Consider the following 24,372-nt stretch of genomic DNA (forward strand, 5'->3'; position numbering starts at 1 on the left):
CTGATCCAGCAAAGCACAGAGCACCCTTACCTCCCTTTGATTTCAAAGGCGCTTGGCCCGTTGTGAGGCCCCAGGCCCAAAACCTGTGGCTCATTAATATTCTTCCTTAGGCTGGACACATAACTTGTGTCCAGTTCCTTGTGCTGGAGTTCTGTAGTCACCTTGCTGGTACCGGGGTTGAGGGACTGGGACCCAGCAGCCCTGGATTCTGCCACTAACTTCTTGGGTGATCGTGGGCCAGTTACTTAATCTACGTGCCTCTGTTTTCCTGCCTCTCGCTGGGGATAATGATAATTTCTTACCTCGCAGGGGTGACTCCCTGCATGTTTGGCAAGATGTTCAGATATTATGGTGATAGAAAAGCTTATCAGAGAGTGTTTTCTTTATGGGGATGTTTCAGCTTGTCACTTTGACTCTCTTAAGGCTGAGATGAGCTAATTTCACACTTGCCACAAGGAATTTTGAACCATATTTGAGAATGAGACAATGGTTATTGGGCTGCAGATATACCTGCCTGAATCAAATGAGCAAAAGCCACCCAACCAGTCCAGGAGACAAATCCATCCCAAAGTCTCTGGGCTGGGGTGAGCCAGGAAGGCTGTCCTTTGCAACAGCTCCTTTCTCACTTGACATAAAGCAGCTGGCAGCTACAATGGATTTTCTTATGGGACTGAAGGAGCAGAAGTGCTTGCGTATTCCAGCTGGAAAGTGGGAACGCTTTACCCCTTCAACGAGCGCCCTTTACAAATAGAGGCTTTCTCAATGGAGCTTGCGAAACACTGGGGAATGAAAGCAGCCTTGAATGGAGCCCCATTCCACTCTGTCCCTCGGGTCAGGGATGCCCTTGCTGTCCAGCCTTGGATTAGCCTCTCACGGAAAGTGCGAGGAACCCCATTGGGTAGATGTCTAGAGGCAGGATAGGCAGAGGGCCAGAACAGACATTGCAGGGAGCACTCCTGCCCTGGGCAGGGGATGGGCAAACAGGTCTCGTCCAGCGACGATTTCTGTGAACCTGTCAGTAAGTTGAACCTGAGCAAGCACGACTGAGGTGATGCTGGCAGGCAGAGGGAAGCGTTCTGAAGAGCGTGCCACCATGGTTCAGTCTCCACTGGTTGAAGATACACACGCACAATTGATCCGTGCAGGCTGTAGTCTAGGAGTGCTCTTGGATTCCTCCCTGATGCTGAGCTCTCACATGATGGCATCCGTGAGTAATGCTTTGTGACATCTCTGCTTGCCTCAAAAATGCCATCCCGTCCCGGTGACCCAGACCTGGCCTCAGTGATTCACGTTGTTGTCACTACTTGGCTGGAGTACAGCCATGTGATATACCTGGCACAAAGTCAGCAGCACTTAGAAAACCCCAACTAGCGCAGAAAGCTGCGGCGTGTTTCCCCAGCAGCACGGGCTACTAGGAGCGTGCCAGTCCGTCGTTTGCTCTCTACACTGGCTTTCCACAGACTCAAATTAAGGTCAGGGTCTTGTGCCTTCTCTTCAAGGAGCTCCCTGGAGCGCTCAGGGCATCTAAAAGGTCATTAAAGCTCTGTGATGAAAACCACGGGCAACAGCTGTGGTCCTCTGGCCCAATGGAACTCTGAACAATAAGGGTGAAGCTCACCGGTGCAGGAGACAGAATCTGCTTTGGGGGTGGGCTGAGCCGATGGAACGAACGAACTCCCCCGGGAACGAAGGACCATCCCAAACCTCCCCACTTTCCACTCCAAGTCGCGTTTCTTTGATGTTGCCTTCTCTGATATAAATACACAGCAACAGGTTCAACCAACCAACCAACCACACCTGCCAAAACAAGACACTCCTCTGCACACAATTTTTCTTCTGGGGAGAGGATGAGAGAATAGACGGCATGTGATAGATTAAGGTGGCTGAATGCATGACTGGAATGTGCTCGGATCAGATACTACCATGATGAGCATGGGAAACCCTGTATAGAATAGAAGCGAATGTGATTGACATTGTAATACTGAGGATTTAACTGGCACTTTTCATCATAGATTCACAAAGGAGAGTTAGGGCTCGTCTACATGTGGAAGCTAACTCGAATGGAGGTAGGGTGTGAATTGAAAGCATTGCAGCTGTTCCAGAATAGTTCCCTATGTGGACGCTCCTATTCTGGAATAAGAGTGTCCACACCCAGAGTCATTCAGGAACAACTCCATGTGAAGACAAGTTCTTGGTATCATCGTCCCCACTTCACGCATGGGGAACTGGAGAACAGAGAGAGGAAGATTCTCACAGGAGCAAGTCAAATGGGACTAGAACCAGCTCTCCTGGCTCCCTAGCCTGGTCACCACTCTGCCTGCTAGACTGTGCCGCCTCCTCGGGTGCTTATGCAGCACGTCCATCGCTGTTCATGAGCAAAGCACTCCAGAAATAGTAACCGTGGCCCACACTATGATCCGCCGAGTGGCACGTCACTCCACTGAAACCAGGGCGGCTGCTTGTGTTGTCAGTGCGGGTCAGCATGAGGACAGGCTGTGGCTGCGTGGCCCTGTATGTAATCTGTGCAGCCGTGCTGCAAACCAGTGGCAGGGGGCGGGAGGAGTGCTAAGTGACTGGGCCAGTACTTGAACTGAGTCTGTAAAACCCCTACACTGCCCTGAATCGTAAAACCCCTGTAGAAAGGAAAGCCCAACCGAGTGTGAATAGCTGCGTGGGAGCTACAGGTGAATGGCACCTTGGAGAAGGACGCAGCTACTACTGCAGCTACGCCACTGTAAGGTCTCCTGTGTAGCCGCCCTATGCCAGGAGGAGAGAGCTCTCCCGCCAGCATAATTAAACCACCCCTAACGAGCGGCAGTAGCTGTGGCAGCAGGAGAGCATCTCCCGCTGACATACCACTGTCCACACCGGCGCTTTTGTGTTGTTTTCACACCCCTGACCAACAAAAACGTTATTGACAGACGTGCTAGTGTAGACAAAGCCTTCAAGTCATTAGGTTCCTGTGTTGTCTTTTGGCTCCATCTGGCCCTCTGCGGTAAGGACTGTGAACGTTGGGAATGGCTCTGACTCCCCTCCCTCTCTGTCTCTTGCAGTGGTTTCTAGTGACAGCGAGAGTGACTCAGAATTCAGCTCCTCTAGTCTGGATGACAAGTCCTTGCCTGGGGGGTCCAAAGGCTTGAAGATCAGGAAGCATCAGGCGGAATCAGGTGAGGAATCGGCTGTTACCCCTGAATGTGGGCACGGAAACGGGTGATGAAAATGTAGCGTAGGGTGACAATTGTTACTGTGCACCCTGGACCAACTCCTCAGCTGCTGTAAATTGGCATCATTCTGCTGGCTTCACTTTACGTCAGCTGAGGGTCTGGCTACCCCCAGAAATTATGGGCTAGTGCTGAAGTTGAGAGCCTGCTTGGGGAAGGACAGAGTCTCCATCATGTGTGTTTGCAGAGTGTATGGCACAGCCGTACCCTGAGCCCAGCTGGGGCCCTTGAGTGTGACTGGACTAGAGTGGTTAATTAATAATAATGGGAGACAGGATGGCTCGGCAGGACTGGCGATGGGAAGGGTCGTCCCACCGTGGTGAGGTTGCTGGTTTGCTAAAGGGACCAGCCTCCTGCCACTCCAATCCCTGCAGCCACGAAGCCTTTCAGCTCTCACTCCCCACCCATATGTGGGAGTGTGTTGCAAACCTGTGGTGTATGGTCTCACATCAAAACAGTGGCACTGCTTTGGTGTTGGCCTCTCCACCCCTGAAGCTGGGTGCGTGGCTGCCTGTTGGGTGGTGAGCTCCGTGGGGTAGCATATCACGCCGGACTAGGGCAGGCCTGGCGCCAGCCAATATGAAAGAGCGATTTGACCCAGGAGTCCCTCCCGCCCAGGCTGGCAGTGAGGGAATGTGAGTGGTTCCCATCTGAGGGTGGGTTGGGCACCTGCAGAGCTCAGTCTGGTTCCTCGTGCACATGACTCTACAGTAATCAGAATTACCACTGGAGCAGGGTGGCCAGGGAGACTGAGCTCCTGGCGATGGGCCCTGCCGGGGTCAGGAGGAGGCATGCTGGCAGGGTGGGTGTGGGAAGCTGGCCTCGTGTCTGCTCTGTGGATGTCTAGGGCCGGCAACACAGCCTCTTGCACACCCATAAACCCCAGCAGCTCCCCCAGATTGAGACAGCCCTGCAGCAAACCTCTCCCCTGTGTCTCTGCAGTGGCTGGCAGCGACTCCCCCAGGACTCCCAGCGGGAGTACCCACTCCAACGCCCTCTCGGAGAGCCGCAGCAGCCTGGGCAGCGAGCGCAGGGGAGGCCCAAGTGCTACCGAGAGCTGCCAGAATGACCTGCTGGCAGAGGAGTACGACAGCGATGCCAGCAGAAGTGCCCGCGGTGAGTGAAAGGCATCAGTGCCCCCAGGCTGGCTTCCTCTCTAGAAGCACATGGCACAGCACCCCTCCTGAACCCCCCAGGCAGGCAGCCCGGCCCACTGAGCTGAGAGAAGGCTGCTGAGAAAACCCCCATGCGCTTCTAATTGGAGTCCATGCCCAGCATTGTCAGAGAGGCGCGTGTGGCCCTTGCGTGAGGTCAGAGAAGCCCAGGGTTTAGTGGCCAGATGCTGGGTGGTGGTGGTGGCCTGTGATATAGAGGAAGTCAGACCGGATTATCCGGTGGTCACTTCTGGCCTTGAACTCTATGATTCTAAGCATCTTGTCCAAGGTCATGGCTGACTTTCAGGCTCTGTTCGTCACACTAGACCTTCCCCCAGTGATGGGACTTCCCCAAACACTCCTACATTTGCCCATTAAATCCCAGCGTTTGCACCTAACCTGCAGCAGCATGGATCTGAACTTTGTTGAAGCAAAGTGCAAATGCAGGTGTTTTCTGGGGGAATAAAATGCTTCGTATTTGTCCGGCTGGCTCGTAAATTAAAACATGTCACTTCCCAACCCTCTGCAGTGTAAACTCGACCTCCCCACTCCATCCCCAGCAAGCTCAGAGGAATTAGCTGAGTGTGACAGCAGATCTGCACGCTGCTTTCACTTCTGATCTGGAGCAGCTGGAAGCAACGCATATATTTTCTCTCTGCAGTTCACATTTATATACACAGTAACCCCGGAGGTTGTCATTTAACACCTTTCCCTCCCAGCTGTTCCTGTCGCCCTTCTGGCAACCGTTCCTTTTGGTTCTTGAGTCAGTTTCATGGCTTGTGTGTCAAGGTATAAATTAGGTTTGAGAGAATAGTGAAGAGGTTGATCACTCAGTGCAACAATAATTCCTATGCCACCTCCTTCCCGCACTTGGCCTGCTGGGGGTCATCAGCTTAAAAATCCTCCCTCCCTGCTGTATAAAATCGGACCCCGAAATGCGGGGGTTAACCTCTCGCGGTCAGGTCCTGCACTGCTGGCAAATGAATGTTCAGGGTGACATATGGCATGTATCTAGGACTGCGACTTTCTCTGGGCTACTAAAGCGTGTGCCCCTCTAAAATAGCCGCCTAAGGTGTAGGTGGGATCCTGGCTCAGAGGAGGGGCAGTCAGGTTTGCATGGCCAACTAGAAAACGTTTTCAGAGTACCTTCTTTTTGGCCTGGGGTCGTTCACCTCCCATTCCTGCCGCAGAACCGTGCGTGCTGGAATTCTTTCATTCAGACACTGGTTCTTTTGGTGGATGAGTTCTTTGCTGTGACTTGCATAACCCTGGCGATGGCAGGGCGGGGGAGGAGCAGTAGCCGTTTCTGCCCAAGTCTGTTTGATTTTTGTGCTTGATTTGATTGTGGACAGCTGACCTCAGGCTGGTGGCCCTGTTGGGAGCAGAATGCAGCATCTCATGCCAGTGTGGGAGCCTTGTGGGCCACAAAGCATCCACCTCGTCCCGTGCACTGGATTGTAGGGGTTAAATTAGACAGGCCATCTAAGCAGTGACCTGTGCCCCTCGGCATGGCATTTGGAGGACTACTTCCACCATCAGGGCTAATTATACCAGGGATCCCTGCTCACTCTGGCTCCACTGCAGTGTGTAGGGGCACAGCAGAGGCGCTGCCAGGTGTGCCCAAAGCAAGCCTAATCCAAACGGTATGTGCCCTTGGCAGCACTTGGGTGTGTAGACACATATTGTGTTACAGGCATGTTGGGGGATCCTGCCCCAACGAGCACATCAGCTGTGTCTAGAGCGAACGGGCTCGGGCTCCATTTCTGTCCTGCACTCATGCAGATACCTCAGTGATCCCAGCCATGTACTAAACTATTCAGCTGCTTCTGTTGATTGCAAGAGACAGTCGGTCTGGCATGTGTATGGTCTGTTTCCTTGGCTGAGTACTTTATCCTCACACCCCCTGCCGGGCCTCTCTCATTTGAAGGCATTATATAAAGCACAATCTGCAGGTTTGGGAAAGGGTTTTTGCTTTAATTTTTAAAGCTCTGTTTTCCTTCCAAAACAATTCTGGGCTCCAACCCTCCAAAAACAATTTTCTCCACTGTGCACAGATGACATGATCCTAAAATGAATGGCTCTGCAAGCCATTAACATGACGGTAGCATTCCCAAAACTAGGGAGATGCTGCAGCAATGTGGTGTGTGCAGAGTTTAATGGCAATCGTGGTACATTATGCATGAACACAGCTGTCAGTAATATACTGTCGTACACATATGATGTCCTTGTGTTCTGTACAACACCTTCATGAGTAGTTTAAATCATACATTCCATAGTCCACAATAATAAATGCACAAGCCCCACCACCTCGCCAACCATGTGGTGTAAGTCAGTGGTTCTCAACCTTTCCTGACTACTGTGGCCCTTTCATGAGTCTAAAGCCCAAGCCTCACCTCCCAGGGCTGAAGCATGTAACTTACCTTCATGGGACCCCCTGTGGCATGGTTCCCTGGGCAGTTGCCCTGCTTGCCACCTCCTAATGCTGGCCCTGCACTTCTGACCCACAACCCATCCTGTGACCCCCCTGCCCCTGAGGGTCACGACCTGCAAGTTGAGAAACAACACTGATCTAGATAAGTTGACCTACCCCCTGAAAGACCTCGGCATACCCCCAGGGGTACATGTAAGAGAACCACCGGTACCTGGTAAACAAAGAGAAAAGGAGAGAGACACCAATACAATGCTCTATAACACTCTAACGGTACCAACTTGTGTCTCATAGCAGTAGCTTAAGTGTTGTTCTTTTTTTATTTTATTTTTAATGCAGATCTCATTCTCGCCTCTTCTCTAATTCTGTACCAAAGTGCAACTCTCAGCTGCCTTTCGCATCCTAAGAACAAATCCTGAGTTGCTATCTTGCTGAAGAGTTCCTGTGATGATTCCAAAGCAATTTTACCCTGACAGTCTATAGCTCTCCCACTCCGGCTCTGGGAAGGGGGAGGCGAGAGGGCTGGGAAGGGGGCATGGCGAAGGGTCTGGTTGTAGGGGAAGACAAGGGACTGGTGAAAAAGGCCAGGAACTTCCAGTGTATTTGTAACATTTGTGGCTGAACTTTTCCAAGCCACATCATTTGACTGCCTGATTCCCATTAAAATGACTGAGTGTCCAGATCCCCTCCGCAGCTTTGAGAATCTGTGCCTAGATCTCTAAACACAGGGGTCTACATCTTCAGAAGCGATGAGTGAATTTGGACACTGCGGTTTTGGGGCATCCAATTTGAGATGCCATAAAGAGGCCTGGACTTCAGAGAATGGGTGCTCAGCACTTTGTGAAAACCAGGCTCCTTTGAGGCATCTCCAGTTGGCACCCCAAAACTTACAAGCAGCTCTTGAAAAGTGTGGCCATTACCTGTATTTCTCTCTACTCTATGGAGTGAGCGTGGTGACATCTGTGGAGGCTGCTGTTAACAGAACGAGGAGGGGATGGGCGCGTAAGACAAGTGTCGAAGAACTGCATGTAGGGGAGAAAGGAGGTGTTCTGTCTCTGTGGCCAATCCAGTCCTTGATTTCTCTGCTGGGAGTGGCAGCAAAGGATACATCTTAGCTGGGATTGTGAGCTGGACGCTAGCCCAGCAGGAAGTGATCTTGGACCTTAGGCTGCCTGGTGCCTGCTGGGTGGACCCTGCTGCCATTCCCAAAGGTCTCGCAGAGCCGCCTAAATCAGTGGGCTTTTGCTGCTGCAAGTGCGTCTTGAAGCGATTTATTCCAACAGGTTTGTTTAGCTAGCAGGAGGCTGAGCGAGCAACTGGCTCCACCAGCAGTCCTCCTGTGACAGCCATGGCAGACACTTCAGCGGGGCGGTGCTTGCTGCCAAAGCTTCACAGAGAGAGTGCCCCACTCTATTAGCCAGAGGCAGTTCTGTGCCATTCACGGCCAGCCAGTGGGAATGCATTACACCAGCCAATGCACGGGCTTCCTTAGTGCACCGGCTGCTGACCTTGGGACGCGCAAGCTAAAGAGGAGGGGCAGCTGTGAGGTAGTGCTGCTCCCCCAAGCCCAGGAGAGGAAGGGCAGCTGCCCTCTGCTTCTAGCAGGATGTGGGCTGCACTTTGCCCTGCTGCCCCTTCTTGCAGGGCTTCGGTTCTGGCTAGCAGGGTCAGTCTGTCTGTCTCTCTTCGTGATTTGCCATTCCAGTCAAGGTCACTGGGACAGTGGGCAGTAATGGAGTCTGATCCTGAGAACTGCCGAGACCCACAATCCCTCTGGGAGCTACAGGTGCTTTTCAGCCCATCTGGAAATCTGGCCCCTAGTGTCCTCTGGGGCTAGGGCTGGGTGTGGTCTGTGCTCAGAGGTTCGGGCGAGGGGAGCCCCATAAGTACATGGGGACAGAGGAGGCTCCAGTTCCCACTGCCCTGGCACAGTAGGTTGTGGGGGCTTGGGGCTCCTTTTCTCTAGGAAGTGTAACGGTGGTTTAACAATCAGGTTAGCTGGCCCCAGGCTGCCCACGGCTGTGGGGGCAGGGCAGACAGGACATGCCATGTTCAGCATCACCCAGCTCAGTGGGCTTGGGATAACTTTCCCCCAGGGATGGCTTCCTTCTAACACTGCCTGCTGCGGGGTTCATCTGGTGCAGGCTGCAGTCAGAGACAGGTTGCTGGGCTATAGGGACCTTGGTCCGACCCAGGCTGGCATTTCCTCTGATTCTAGTCCTGAGTGAACGCTGGCTGACCAACGACTTGGCGCTGAGTGTAACTTGTTTGCACTGACCAGGCAGCGGCGTGCTGCCTGGCTCAGGTTGCAAATGGTCAAGTTTAGATGTGATTAAATCTCGTGAGGATGCTGCCTGTTAGGGCCCAGTGCTAGGCCCTTTGTCTTCCCAGAGGAGGATCAGGGTGGCCTGAGTTCTGGGGAGCGATGACTGGGGTGGGGGGGGGTTAGGTTCTGCAGATGCACCCTGAGCCGTGGCATGTATTTTATAAATGAAGGGGAGGAAAAAAGCCGCAGTCCAAGCGCGGCCCATAGGGAATCTGGCTGTTCTGTGCCAGCCCTGGCTCTGTGGTGCCCTGGGGTTTGCTGATCACCAGAAGGAGGTTCCCCCTGCAGAGAGTGGGTTGTGCAGGGCTCCACTGGGTTTGTCTCATGATTCCCATTTTGTCCCCAGCCCTCCAGGAGGGCTAAATTCTATCTTGGCAGGATTCAGTGCATGGACGGCTCATATCATAGGGTGGGAGAGGCTGAGGCTCCCCAAGCACCCCGGCGTGGCCCCACCCATGCTCCACCCTGAGGCAACTCCTGCTTGCCCTTGGCCCCAGTCCAGGTGGGCTGCTCATCTTCCATGAAGCTGGCTTGGGGCTGGGGCTAGGGCTAGGGCAGCCACCACTGGCCTGCGGCTGGGACTTGCAGTGGCTGGGGCCGCCCACCGCTGGGGGGCCCCCGGGTGCTGGGGCCATGCCACCTGGCACTTGGCCGTGGGGGGCTGCCCACCCTGATATCTGCTGGGAGAACAATACAGCGGTGCACAGACAATCCAGGAAGTTTTTTGGAAAGTGTAGGGGACAATTTCCTGGTGCAAGTGCTAGAGGAACCAACTAGGGGCAGAGCTCTTCTTGACCTGCTGCTCACAAACTGGGAAGAATTAGTAGGGGAAGCAAAAGTGGATGGGAACCTGGGAGGCAGTGACCATGAGATGGTCGAGTTCAGGATCCTGATACAAGGAAGAAAGGAGAGCAGCAGAATACAGATCCTGGACTTCAGAAAAGCAGACTTTGACTCCCTCAGGGAACTGATGGGCAGGATCCCCTGGGAGAATAACATGAGGGGGAAAGGAGTCCAGGAGAGCTGGCTGTATTATAAAGAATCCTTATTGAGGTTACAGGGACAAATCATCCCGATGTGTAGAAAGAATAGTAAATATGGCAGGCAACCAGCTTGGCTTAACAATGAAATCCTTACTGATCTTAAACTCAAAAAAGAAGCTTACAGGAAGTGGAAGATTGGACAGATGGCCAGGGAAGAGTATAAAAATATTGCTCAGGCATGCAGGAGTGAAATCAGGAAGGCCAAATCACATTTGGAGTTGCAGCTAGCAAGAGATGTTAAGAGTAACAAGAAGAAAGTTTCTTCAGGTATGTTAGCAACAAGAAGAAAGTCAAGAAAGTGTCGGCCCCCATACTGAATGGGGGAGGCAACCTAGTGACAGAGGATGTGGAAAAAGCTAATGTACTCAATGCTTTTTTTGCCTCTGTCTTCGCGAATAAGGTCAGCTCCCAGACTGCTGCACTGGGCAGCACAGCATGGGGAGGAGGTGACCAGCCCTCTGTGGAGAAAGAAGTGGTTCAGGACTATTTAGAAAAGCTGGACGAGCACAAGTCCATGGGGCCGGATGCGCTCCATGCGAGAGTGCTAAAGGAGTTGGCGGATGTGATTGCAGAGCCATTGGCCATTATCTTTGAAAACTCATGGCAATTGGGGGAGGACCTGGACGACTGGAAAAAGGCTAATGTAGTGCCCATCTTTTAAAAAGGGAAGAAGGAGGATCCGGGGAACTACAGGCCAGTCAGCCTCACACCTCGGTCCCTGGAAAAATCATGGAGCAGGTCCTCAAGGAATCAATTCTGAAGCACTTAGAGGAGAGGAAAGTGATCAGGAACAGTCAGCATGGATTCACCAAGGGCAAGCCATGTCTGACTAATCTAATTGCCTTCTATGACGAGATAACTGGCTCTGTGGATGAGGGGAAAGCAGTGGACGTGTTATTCCTTGACTTTAGCAAAGCTTTTGACATGGTCTCCCACAGTATTCTTGCCAACAAGTTAAAGAAGTATGGGCTGGATGAATGGACTGTAAGGTGGATAGAAAGCTGGCTAGATTGTTGGGTAGTGATCAATGGCTCCATGTCTAGTTGGCAGCCGATATCAAGTGGAGTGCCCCAAGGGTCGGTCCTGGGGCCGGTTTTGTTCAATATCTTAATTAATGATCTGGAGGATGGCGAGGATTGCACCCTCAGCAAGTTTGCAGATGACACTAAACTGGGAGGAGAGGTAGATACGCTGGAGGGTAGGGATAGGATACAGAGGGACCTAGACAAATTAGAGGATTGGGCCAAAAGAAATTTGATGAGGTTCAACAAGGACAAGTGCAGAGTCCTGCATTTAGGATGAAAGAATCCCATGCACCACTACAGACTAGGGACCGAATGGCTCGGCAGCAGTTCTGCAGAAAAGGACCTAGGGGTGACAGTGGACGAGAAGCTGGATATGAGTCAACAGTGTGCCCTTGTTGCCAAGAAGGCCAATGGCATTTTGGGATGTATATGTAGGGGCATTGCCAGCAGATTGAGGGACATGATTGTTCCCTTCTATTCGACATTGGTGAGGCCTCATCTGGAGTACTATGTCCAGTTTTGAGCCCCACACTACAAGAAGGATGTGAAAAAATTGGAAAACGTCCAGCGGAGGTCAACAAAAATGATTAGGGGACTGGAACACATGACTTATGAGGAGAGGCTGAGGGAACTGGGATTGTTTAGTCTGCGGCAGAGAAGAATGAGGGGGGATTTGATAGCTGCTTTCAACTACCTGAACGGGGGTTCCAAAGAGGATGGCTCTAGACTGTTCTCAGTGGTAGCAGGTGACAGAACAAGGAGTAATGGTCTCAAGTTGCAGTGGGGGAGGTTTAGGTTGGATATTAGGAAAAACTTTTTCACTAGGAGGGTGGTGAAGCACTGGAATGCATTACCTAGAGAGATGGTGGAATCTCCTTCCTTAGAAGTTTTTAAGGTCAGGCTTGACAAAGCCCTGGCTGGGATGATTTAGTTGGGGATTGGTCCTGCTTCGAGCAGGGGGTTGGACTAGATGACCTCCTGAGGTCCCTTCCAACCCTGATATTCTATGATTCTATGCTCGGGAGGGACTGGGGGGGCCACATCTCTCACGCAGAGCTCGGGGACTAGGGGGGCCTTGTGCCGGCGGGGGGGGGGGGGGGGGGGGGGGGGGGGGGGGGGGCTTGGGCTTCGGGGTCCAGCAGGGGAAGGGGAAGCGCTCTCAGTGCTGTGGCTAACAGGGGTATTGTGGTCCTTGGATGTGTAAAAGGGACTATCAAGCAGAGTCAGGAAGTGATCTCCTTACACAGCATTGGTTAGGCTACTACTGGGATACTGTTCCCAGTCTGGGGCCTTGAAGTAGGATGTGGAAATACTGGAGAGAGTTCAGAGGAGTGCCACAAAGATGATCTGAGGGCTGGAAATCAAGCCGTATGACATGAAGTTTAAGGAGCTCAGTTTATTCAGTTTATCAAAGAGAAGGGTGAGAGGTGGTTTGCTGACCCTGTGAAGGTGCTTGCGCATGGAGAAGAGATCCGATCGTTGGGGCTTTTCAGCCTTGCTGACAAAGGCATAACAAGATTCAGTGGCTGGAAGCTGAAGTCAGAGGCATTCAACCTTGAAATAAGATGCAGTCTCCTAGCTGTGAGGATAATTAAACATTGGAACAGCTTACCAGGAGAGGGGGCGGACTCCCTATGGCTTGGAGTCTTTAAGATGGAGCTCTTTAATCCAACTTCTAGGAGAAGGTCTATGGCAGGGGGTGGTCGGGCTGGGTGGTTGCAGTGGTCCCTTCTGGCTGTGGAGTCTGTGAATCCCTCTGTTCATTCCCTTCATCCCTGCGCCTTAGAGAGAACCAAATTGACTGATTAAGACAGTAACTATAATCATGCTTCAGGGCTTGAGCCAGTTGCCTGTAAGGGTCAGGAAGGATTTTTTCCCCAGTGCACAATTAGCTAGATGTAATCTGCTGGAGGTATGGGCGGGTCGCTTTCCTCTGATGCATCAGGGTGCAGCCACAGCTGGAGATAGGACACTGCTGGCATGGGCCAATGTGAGGTGGTACAGAACGTCCTCTTTCTTAGATGTCAGGCTGATGTCTCTTGCTTACGTCCTCCGGGTCAAAATGATCACCAGATGTGGGGCCGGGAAGGAATCCCCCCCCCATCAGATTGGCAGGGATGTTGGCGTGGGGGTTCAACTTCCTCTGCAGTGTGGGGCAAGTCGCCTGCTAGCATCCTCTGGGTACATCTCATCTAATCAATTTCATGCCATCACAGGGGCCTGAGGGAACCTCAGTTTCTCCTGTGGCACACATAGTAGCTTACTCTCCTGAGGACTGAAATGCTTTAGTCTAACTGAAGTCACATGGCTCAATGTAATGGTATGTGGGTAAAATTTAATGGCCTGTGATATGCTGGAAATCAGACTACATGAGCTAATGATCCCTTCTGGCCATAAACGCTGTGAATCTATGAAAGTGCTGGACATCGTAAATTCCTTTTGAAACCTGGGAGTTGAGGCTCGGCACCTCCCAGGAGTTCAGTGAAGAAGGCAGCTCAACCAATTCTCCTGTTCCATGAGCAACCCTTCTGTTTTCTTTCTTTCTCACCCATTCTCTCCTTCCTCAGCTCTGCTTCCTTTAATAAAGTTTAATGGGGCTAGACTGCTGATGCAGCCCCCCGTAATGATCCACAGTCATTCTCATCACTGCTGTTCCTAGCGAGCTTTTCAAATGACGCCGAGGAGGTGAAAGCAACACAAAATAATTGTGTCAAGCTGCTCCCCCTCCCACAGCCTACCAAATCTTTGTCTTTATTTATTTCAAAGGCAAACGACGCATCCACCCGAGTCCCTGGTGTTGATGGGAGTCGATGTCTCACTGCTTCACCTGGATCCAGCACGATTGTCTGACACATCCAGTCTTGTACTCTCCACACGGATGGAGCGAACCCCAGCATTCTGTGGCTTCTGAGTCGCCATGATTCCACGCAGACCTTAATTTACTTGCCGTTGGCTGGAAGGAGACATTGCTGTCCACTCAGCGTAGTTTGTCCTGCTTTTGTTTTTGCCTCCTGCTGGCTGCAGGAGAATGGGAAATGTTTGTGTTGGAGGGATGCTCTTCTGAATGAGGAAGGGAGCAGGTGACACCATGGTAACCAGCCAGCTGTGTATTAGTATTTCTACTGAGATTCATTTCTCCAAACCTTCCCCCCCCGCCCCCCGTACAATGGAGAGCCCAACACTTACCCACCTTGGTAAGGACATCTCAGTGCAGCGTGGTTAGAGCACTGAACTAGGGTCAAGATGCTTGTGTTGTATTCCTGGGCCGCTGAGTGACCTTGAGCAAATCACGTTGTGCATCTCTGTGCCTGAGATTCCTCGCCTGTAAATGGTTTCTGTAAAAGAGTTCTGCCTGCTTTTTGAGAAGTGCTTTGAGATCCACAGGTGAACAGCGCTACGTGAGATTCACCCCCACACACAGGGCTGCACGTCACTGACCCGCAGGAAAGCCCTTGAAATAGAGCGTGTGAGTGACACGTAGCTTTGTGCTGCTTCTCTGCACGGGGTGAACTTCCCTAAGAGGGGAGAGTGAAATCCTGGCTCTCTTGAAGTCAATGAGAATTTTGCTACCAACTTCCGTGGGGCCAGGTTTCCATCCCGAATATTATCATCAGAGTTATTGCTGGGTTTATTACTGTTTTAATTGGGGATCCCCATTAGCTGGTGTGATGACACTCCATCCTCCTCCCTTCCAAGGGACCTTCTTAACATGGCTGCCTGCTGGGGATAGTTGTTTATTTAGAGAGGAAGGGAGCTGTGGAAGAGGATGGCTGGTGCGATTCCTTTAATCTGTCTCTGGTAGGATGTTTCCTCTCCTTTCCGGTCTCTGGTGTGTTGTGTTGTGAGCAGCCTCTCTCTGTGCTGCCAACTGTGTGTGTTTTACCTTTTAGTGGGAGACTCCTACTCATGCCCTGCTGGCACCTGGATGGCACTGGGCAGTCAGCTCAGCCATGTGTTCTAAAAAGAAAGCTACTTTCCCTTGTGAAGGTGGAAGGAGCCAGGTCTGTGTTTTCTCCTTGCTGTCCCCAGATCTCATACATCTGTCTGGCTGCAGTTTCTTACGCGCTAATATTTGGGTCTTTGGCATTGATCTAACCTGGAGAGAGCTGCTAGTCTGGTGCCATCCCCACCTCTTCTCTGAGCTATACACTCTTCCCCAATGTCTGGCAGATGCCTAGAGGCCAAGCCCATGACTCCTATAAAGTGATCAAGCATTTTAAGGCCTGAGCCAAAGCCCAGAGATGAATGGGAGTCCTTCAGTTGACTTCAGAGGGCTTTGTATGAGGCACATATTCTGCGAAGGGACCCAGAGACTCCAAAGAGTGCTGTCCAGGGACGACTGATCACTTCAAAAGCAATTCACTGTCACTAGTGAGTCACCTTCCCCTTTGTAAACTAGCCACTCTGATCAGTTTAAACAATTTCTCCCCCCCCTTCCCAGCTCACTAATTGATTGTAGAGTTATTTGAAAATATATATATATATATCAGTTTGTTTTTGTAGGGTTGCTCCTGCGGAGCAGACTTGCAGAAATTGGTTTATTTATATGAGGTTGGGGTGGTGGGGGAATATTTGTTTTTAATAGGAAAATACCCTGCAATGTGCATATACACGCATTGGATTTTACAAATGACTATAGTATAAAGATAAATGAGATCAGGTACTGGGGCTCCCAACCCCAAGTGGTTTTGCATCCAACCAAGCATCCTGCTGTTGCTGTTTGTGCTGCCTGTTGGGGTGATGTGCTACAGGACGGGCATTTTAACTTTTGGTCTGGGTTATGAGACTAAGACATGTAGGGCCAGATTTTCAAAGGTATTTAGGTACCTAAAGATGTAGATAGATGCCTAGGTGCCAAATGGGATTTTCAAAAGCGCCTATCTCCATCTTCTTGTGCCTAAATACCTTTGAAAATCTGGCCTTACGTGCCTACGTTACTTCTGAAAATGGGACTTAAGCATCTAAGTCTCTTGGGCACTTTTGAAACTGTTACCCCAGATTTTTAGAACCCAGTTTCCTTCTCTGTCTTATTTACCACCACTTTGCGTTAGTAAGGCAGAATCAAATTTTCCTTTTCACCATCCATCCTGTTTGTTTCCTTGTTATACTTCACTCAGCTTGGACAATGAAAACCGCCGAGTCAGTTTTGTTGTGTTTCACAGCCACTTTTGCTCTTTGGTTCTTGTTCACCAGCACATATAAATCGCCAGCACTACAGGGTGGATGTTTTACTCCTGACATACTCCTCACTGGTTTGTTGGGTTGCTTTAAATCCTGAAAATGCTTCAGTTAACATTGTTTTGTGAAACACTCTTGCTTAAGCACAGATGTGGGGCTGATACTGTCCCAAAACCCTATTCACCCCCCTTGCTCACACCTGTGTAATTCTGTTGACTTCAGCAGAGTTGTCCCTGATTCAGAGTCGGATCTGGAAACTGTTGAAGTGGATACTGGATCCAGGCCCCAAGTGAGAGAAGACCCAGGCCCAATCCATGTCGATTGTCGATATGTCTACACTTGGAGCTGGAAAGTGTAAATTTCAGCTCAAGGAGACATACCTGCACTAACTCTCATCAAGCTAGCATGCTAAAAATAGAGGATAGCTGCTGCAGCGCCAGTCTGCGATCCCACATACATACTCAGGGCAACTGTCCCACAACTGTGAGTATGCTCTATTTTTAGCATGCTCCTTGAACTGGAATTAACACCTTCAGCTTGAAGTGTAGACGTCCACCCATGCAAATGTGGTATGCAGACATGCACAACTCCGTGCTAATACTTTTCACGATCGAGATTTTTCATCTCAAAGGTGTACTTCACCCTAATGTGTGTTTACATGTCTTCAACGAGGTCTTTATCTTCTTTGTAACCTGTAACAGATGCCTGTGTTTTTAGTTGGGGGGTGGGGAGGGAAGGAAAGGGAATGTGAATGGGTCTCCATTTAATAGGATGTTGTGTGTGTCCCTCCCTTCCCTCATCGTGTTGTGTAACATTTCAGAATTGGAAATAATAAAGCTTTGACGCTGCACCAACTGCCTGGCCTTCCTGAAATAATACAAAATTTCTCTGTTCCCAAGTTGCAAATATTCTTCAAATCTTCAGGCTGCTTCCAGCAGGGAGCTAATTCCACCACCGGGCTCGTGAATCACAGGTAATTAACAAGAATGCTGAACCTCAAGGTCCTGTTTTCTGTATTCCCACCTCTTAGATATCTAAATGTGGCAATGGAAGCTGATCCACAGGTACATTTTTAGCCTTTTTGTAGAGTTTCTTTCTCTGCTGAAAGCACTAAGCATAATACAGCAGTAATTGCCAGTCTGCAAAGAGTCGTCATTCTTGGCCTTGTGAAGCTTGTCACTCGTCTGGCAATTAGGGTCTATTTAATATTCTCCACCAAGAAACATCTACAGTATTGTTCAATAAAGCTATATATCTAGATATACACGTGTGTTTTTGTCCCACCGTGCATTTAATTTCAAGGTTTCAAATGGCTTTTTAATACCTGTTTTGCTTTTCCGTTTTAAACTCATCTTGCAAATTGCTGTTGCGATTGTTCTGACGATGGTGCCTGGGCGCTGTCGTTGGCTTGAGGATGCAGCTTGTCAAGTACTATGCAGCTCCTACAATTCTCCCCTCCTCCCTCACCCTCCTCTCACCATGCGGTCAAGTATAGAGGGGTGTCAGTTCTGCCATCTTTGAGGTGGGAAAATGCTGGCCGTGAACTACCAAACTTAAGTGTTTCCCTCGTTGTTCATTTTAAAGCAGTGAAGCTTCAGGATCTAATCTGGTTGAAAAAAATCCCCACGTGTATATTATAGTTACTTAACATGCTGAAGCAAATGGGCTGCCAACTAGGATTGCTAATTTTGGTTGAATGTCTTTCTAGAGGTTTCATCACATGACATAATCTTTAATGAACGATTAATCTTTAATTCCTGGAGACTCCAGGATAATTCTGGAGGGTTGGCAACCCTAAAGCATATTTTGTGAGTGCTCATTAATAAATCAGGTACTGAAGACGACAGGCTGACAATCAGAGCTTTTTGACTATTCCATTTTAACACATACAGGTGGTGGTGATTACCATTATTGCCTTAAAATGGCAGATAGTCTCTGGGTAGCTTTTATAGTTCATTTGAAATTGAAGTCCCAGTATTAACTCTGCAAATGAGATCATTTCTCAATCACAGTAGCAGGGTGTGAAGTGTCGGTCACCATCCCAGGCCCTGGCATTTCTTGTAAGGTTCCTCTTCTCTTCCTTTACATGCAGCCTTTCCTTTCAGTTTCTATCCAATGCTTCCATCAGTTGCTTCGATTCCAGTATGGAAAACGTTCTTCTGATGACACTCCTCATCTCCACAGTACGTGTGGTAGAAAGCGTGCTAGGCAGTGGGTTTGACTGACTGGCTGCTGAGGACATTACTTACATTGCAGTTAGAGGCAAGGTGGGTGAGGTAATATCTTTTATGGGAGCAACTTCTACAGTTGAAAGAGAGTCTCTTGAGCTTACACAAAGCTCGTCTTCAGAGTGTTACAGCTAAATACAAGGTGGGACCAATAAGAAGTTAACACAAGAGTCCAGTCAAAGTGAAGTGGGCGGTTAACAGCTGTGACACTGAGTACCTTCCCCAGACCTGAAGATGAGCTCTGTGTAGCTAAGCTTGTCTCTTTCTCCAACAGAATTTAATCCACTGAAAGATATTACTCCACCTACCTGTGTGTCTAATATCCTGGGACTAAAGTGGCTACGCCAGCGCTGCAAACAAGAATTGCAGTTAAATGCAGGTAAAACAGCAGGGGCTGGCTGGCACGTGGTGTTAGTAATGGCTTATGTGGAACTCCTTGCTAGAGGATGTTGTGAAGGCCAAGACTATAACAGGGTTCAAAAAAGAACTAGATAAATTCATGGAGGATAGGTCTATTAATGGCTGTTAGCCAGGATGGGCTGGGATGGTGTCCCTCGCCTCTGCCAGAAGCTGGGAATGGGCGACAGGGGATGGATCACTTGATTATCTGTGGTGGTCATTCCCTCTGAAGCACCTGGCATTGGCCGCTGTTGGAAAACAGGATACTGGGCTAGATGGACCTTTGGTCTGACCCAGTGTGGCCGTTCTTACGTTATCTGCACTTGGTCACAGGTTCAAAGGCAGCCCAGATCATCATCATTGTTAGTAGCATTTAATATTTAAATCACACCATAAATGTTCATGGTGCTTTTGAGGAAAAAGATGCAGCCTTTACTCTGAAGATAGACTAACAAAGGGAATCTCCTACAGATTTCTATGGCCCCCATCATTCGAGTATCTGAGCACCTCACAACCTTTTAATGTATTTATCAGGGCACTGCTATTATCCCCATTGCACAAATGAGGAACTGAGGGACAGGGAAACCAAGGCCCAAATCCTCAGTGGGAGTTAGGCACCTGAATACCTTTGATTACAGTGGAACTCAGGGGCTTAAATGCCTTTGAGAAATTGAGCTGAAGTGACGTGCTTGGGCCAGCCAGCCCTGTGCAATTAGCCCTAGGTCACTGTACCTATGCACTGTGTGAGACTTAAAAGGAGGAAGAGGAAGCTTGGAGGCAGGGTCCCGGGCAGGGAAACCCTGTCAGAATCCCCAGCAGGGAAGAGGCAGGCTAGACTAGCTGGGGAAGAGCAGGAGGTTTCTTGTGGCTGTAGCTAGTCTGAGGAGAGAGGGCAGCCAGAGAGGAAAAAAGGATGAACAGCTGTGGGAGAGGGTGGACTAAGAGGAGGGAAGCCCAGGGGTTGGGGGTGAGTGCACAGGATCTTCTGAGGTGAGGCAAGAAGCCAGGTTGGAGCTCAGAAGTGGTTGAGAGCTGTGGCCTGACAGATGCCCTGAGGGGAAGGGTAGACCGGGCTCCATCCCAAATGGTTGGAACCCAGGCACCAGCGGTTAGGCTGTTGCCACTGGGAGCCTGCCTGTAAAGAAGGGTCTGAAAGCTGAGTCCTGCAGGGCCCAAGGTTTGCTTTGATGTTTGTAACAGATCACTGGCCTTCAGAGCAAGAGGCCCTTTAGCTGGCTTCATGGTTCCAGGGAGGCAGATTAAGGCTGGGAAATAACTGAAGCAGTTGTTGGAGCAGTCGGCCTCTGGGAGAGGGAAGCCATGGGGCAACCCCTTTCGCCCCCATTGTTGCTTTATGGGCCTGGGGCCTTGTAGGGTGGATGGGGCCCAGCCAGTGCACATAAGTGTAGGGGGGTAATTAGGCCCACCTGGGAAGGATTAAGAGACTGATTAGCTGACAGGGCAAGTGAATCAAAAGGAGGCTCCCAGCCCAGAGTTTCTGAGGGAGCCATCTTGCCAGCCTGGGAGGAAGAACTCAGCTGGGACACAGCCCCCAGGAGCAGAGCTGTGAAACTCTGAACTGAAGAGGGGCCAAAGGGCCTCTCTTGGGAGGCGGCTGCTGTTTAGAGTCCAGGAAAAGGGGGATGATATTTTAAAGACTGCAGCTGTGAGTTATTTTTGGAAATCGAGGCAAGGTGCCTGCAGGGCCACCCAAGCCCATGAGTGGGCACCCTGGGCCACACCTTTCCACAATACTGTGTTTGACTTGGACTAAGGGACTCTGTTACCCTGGAAGGGGTTGGATGCTTTAAGGTGATTTGACTGGCAGAGGCTGAAGATCAGAGTGGGGACACAGAGGCAGAAGTGCTGCAACACTGGGTCTGACCAGAAGGGGGTGCTCCAGAATGGTGAGTCATGTAACATGCTGGTATAAGTTCAGGTGTGAATTTAAACCTCTGTAGCCAAACTGATGCTAAAGGCAGTATGGACAGAGTTGTTCCAGTATGAGAGTGGCTTATTTTGCTTTTGCTGAAGCTGATTAGGACCAGGCTTAACTGAACCAAAATAAGCCATTCTTATACTGAAACAAGAGGGTCCACGTAACCCTTTGGCAATGGTTTAACTTCATAAAGTGTAAATTTAATCCCAAGTTCTGCCAGTCCCCCTGCCTTGTGTAGACACAATCTGGTGTTAGACTGTGTGTGAAATCTCCTCCTCCCTGTGCGTCTTAACTCTAATTTATCCAAGTAAGTCTTCTCCTAGTTTAGCACGCAGATCATTTCCAGCTGCCATTGGACTCTGCACTGTGTGAATAACCCAGTTGTCCTTGATTTGACCCAAAACTCATGGCTTTGAGGGGGAATCTGGGGTTGATAATAGGGGAACTGATTGTCACTTGGCTCAAGTTTCCCAGTTTGGACTTGTCCTCAACATGAGGCTCCACCTTTTGATTACATGGAGGGGCTATTAGGAATGTCATGGGGGAAACAGGAGGAGAACTTAGATCTTCCTGTTCCAAAAGCACAGGCTCCTCCTGCTTCAGCTAAGGGAGACTCTCCAGTATTAATTGCAGAGGCCATATGACACACAGTTGAGCAATTCCATCCATAGAAGGCAGGTGGGACTCTAGGACACACAGTGAGTTCCTTAGGGTGAATTTTCAGGAGGGTGACAGTTTTTTGGTTTCTTTTTTTTTTTTTTTTTTTTTTTTTTTTTAAAGGGTGAGTCTCGAATGATGCAGTTGCATAAACCCGAAATCCTGATTCCCATGGAGCCATGCTGCAGTTTAAAGATTAGAACACCAAGATGTGTGTCTGCCAGTGAAGCTTAGCATCAGAGACACGCGCACAAATATTTATACACATCCCACTCCGCCTCTTTCATGGGAGAAATATTTCTTCTTATCTTAATGGTAAAAATCCAAAGCTAATGTACTGTAATGCTGCTTTTTTAACATTTCCATCTCCTGAGCTGCTTTTCCATGTGTCCCTTGGAGAATATTATGTAGCATGAAAAGTTGGCGCTCTGCTCCAGTTTGACTGCAAGTTGCACCTTGGAGTAAATTAATTCAAATCCCCTGGAGAAGGAGGTTAGGTGCTCATGTGTTGGAGCTTTGCAGAGCTTCTGTGGATTTATTTGCATTCATCAATAGCATTTTTTTTCTTTGCCCTCTTTCTGTGTGACATATAAAGCTGTTCAGATAATCATGGATGGATAATGGTGCTTGCTTTTCACTCAGAAGTGGGTGGCGTTTTGTATTTATGTGGGGGGTTGGAAGAAGCAAGTTGCATTTGAAAGACATTTTGATTGTCGTTACGTTTATCTTGTGCACAATGAACAGCCTTCATTAATTCCACTTCTCTCTTCCCACACACCCTGCACCTGTAAGCATTTTGTGGCATTCTCTGTAGTCCCTTTAATCAATAGATCAATTTCTTTCTGATTAAAAATAGAAAGGCTAAGATCACTTGGTTTCCATCTTTGTGGCTCATCCTACCAGGTGCTGGGCATTGTGACCCCAGTCCAACAGAGCACTTAATACACACGCTTGTCTTTTGGCACTGATTTCGGTGGGGCTAGTCATGTTGTGCTTAAATGCTCTGCTGGTTTGGGGCTGGAGGGCTCAGCTCCATGCAGTATGCAGAAAGAAACTCTTGCTGAAAAACGACTGGCATCAGCACTATACGCTACCAGGTCTGAAGGGCCAAATTCTACTATTACAGCCGTGTAAATCTGAAGCAATTTACCTGAAATTAACAGACTCCAGTGAAATGGAGATGGGAATCTGGCCCTCTGGTACTTTATTGCTGGAAATATTTGTATTTTCGAAATCCTGAAGCTGTCTTAGTTCAGCAGGGCAGAGTTGATCCTGAACTAGCCAAGCCTAATATGCAAGTCACTCCTTGTATGCTCTGATTTTAGGCGAAATAATTAAGTTAATCTGGTCACATTCTCCATTGATAATGTAAAGGGATGAATAAATAAAGGCCTTAGTTGCTAAGTGTGGGGTTTGTACCCAGGGCCCAAATTCTGTTCTCTCAGATACTGGTGGAAATGCAGAATAATCCAGTGCATCTGAAGAAGTGGGGTTTTTACCCACGAAAGCTTATGCTCAAATAAATCTGTTAGTCTTTAAGGTGCCACCGGACTCCTTGTTGTTTTTGTGGAAACAGACTAACACGGGTACCCCCGATACTCAATAATGCCTTTGACTCCTATGGAGTCACGCCAGATCTACAGCAACCAAGAGCAGCAGGTGGCCCCTCTGTGTGCAAACCATTCTTAGCCGGTTTGTAACTTATTCTTGGAAATTGATTAAGCCTAATGTAAATGGTCTATTTAATACCATTTTATGACAGAACAGAATTTGGCTCTGTCTACATCTGCTGCAGCCCCTGATAACTTCAGTGGACTTTGTATCCTCTGTAACTGACAGCAGACTTCTTACTAAATCCATTTAAGTTCCAGAGAGGATGGATGTGTCTAGCATCCTTTTGCATCACAGGGCATTATGGACCTCTTACTAACAGGAGCATAGCTGAGAGGCAAGTATGGGGTGGATGCATAAGAGGAACTATTAACCCTTTAAGTAAAGGTTAGATTGTAAGTTAGTATGTGTTGTAGTAGTGGAAAGAGCAGGGGTCTGGGAATCTGGACTCCTGGGTTCTATTCCCTGATCTGCCCCCAATTTACAGTGTAATCTAGGTGCAGCCAATAAACCTCACTTGCCCAGTCTGGTAATGCCTAAGGCTAAGATTTTGTCATGGATATTTTTAGTAAAAGTCATGGACAGGTCAAGGGCAATAAAGAAAATATCCGTGACAAAACGGGGAGCTCAGCTCTGGGGTCTTTTCCCCCTGCCTGCCTGCTCAGAGCTCCAGGGGATCCTGCAGCTCCCAGCTGCTGCAGGCTGAAGTTACGGAGGTCTCAGGAGTCACGAATCCGTGCCTTCCGTGACCTCTGTGATAAGATCGTAGCCTTACTAATACCGTTTGTCTGGGTCTGTTCCTTAATACGGTGGTTCTCAGCCTTTAACAGATCTGGATCTCCCTCCTATATAGCAGGGCTCCAACTGGGGTGGAGGGTTTAGCAACACAGGATGGTCTAGCAGCTGGTCGAGACAGTCTGACTTAATGACTGTTTGCTCTCAAGGTATCCTCATTAGAATACCCTGTGCCTCTGCCCTGGAATAAAGCTGTGGAGGCAGATTAGCTTTTAGAAACACTGGCTGTGACTTGTTCCCCTCTGCCCCCCGAACCTGTTTTCCCTTTGCTGGTCCTTTGCTCCCCTGATATCTCTCTCCCATCTAGCCTGTGATGCTTCTCTCCTTCCCTTCCAGGGTTCCCCTGCCCCCCTTGTTCCCCTCCCCCC

At 49.5% G+C, this 24,372-nt stretch overlaps 1 protein-coding gene and 1 long non-coding RNA gene across 9 annotated transcripts in view; both read left to right on the forward strand.

Moving 5' to 3' along the window:
• RPH3AL (rabphilin 3A like (without C2 domains)) overlaps nucleotides 1-24,372 on the forward strand; it is a 126,794-nt gene that overhangs the window by 82,219 nt on the left and 20,203 nt on the right. For 7 of the 8 annotated variants that reach the window (XM_043531322.1, XM_043531319.1, XM_043531321.1 and 4 more), the window contains exons 7-9: nucleotides 3,054-3,167; nucleotides 4,164-4,337; nucleotides 13,964-17,491. In XM_043531322.1, coding sequence (XP_043387257.1) covers nucleotides 3,054-3,167; nucleotides 4,164-4,337; nucleotides 13,964-13,998 — 323 coding nt within the window. In that variant the 3' untranslated portion in view covers nucleotides 13,999-17,491. Of the gene's footprint in view, nucleotides 1-3,053; nucleotides 3,168-4,163; nucleotides 4,338-13,963; nucleotides 17,492-24,372 lie in introns of those variants that run through there. The other variant, XM_043531323.1, reaches the window with a different exon arrangement.
• On the forward strand, nucleotides 20,504-22,465 carry LOC122463205. The gene is made up of 2 exons (XR_006286360.1): nucleotides 20,504-20,909; nucleotides 21,722-22,465. It is a non-coding gene; the product is annotated as an uncharacterized LOC122463205 (long non-coding RNA).

Source organism: Chelonia mydas, chromosome 17, assembly GCF_015237465.2.
Source record: "Chelonia mydas isolate rCheMyd1 chromosome 17, rCheMyd1.pri.v2, whole genome shotgun sequence".
Classification (NCBI taxonomy): domain Eukaryota; kingdom Metazoa; phylum Chordata; order Testudines; family Cheloniidae; genus Chelonia; species Chelonia mydas.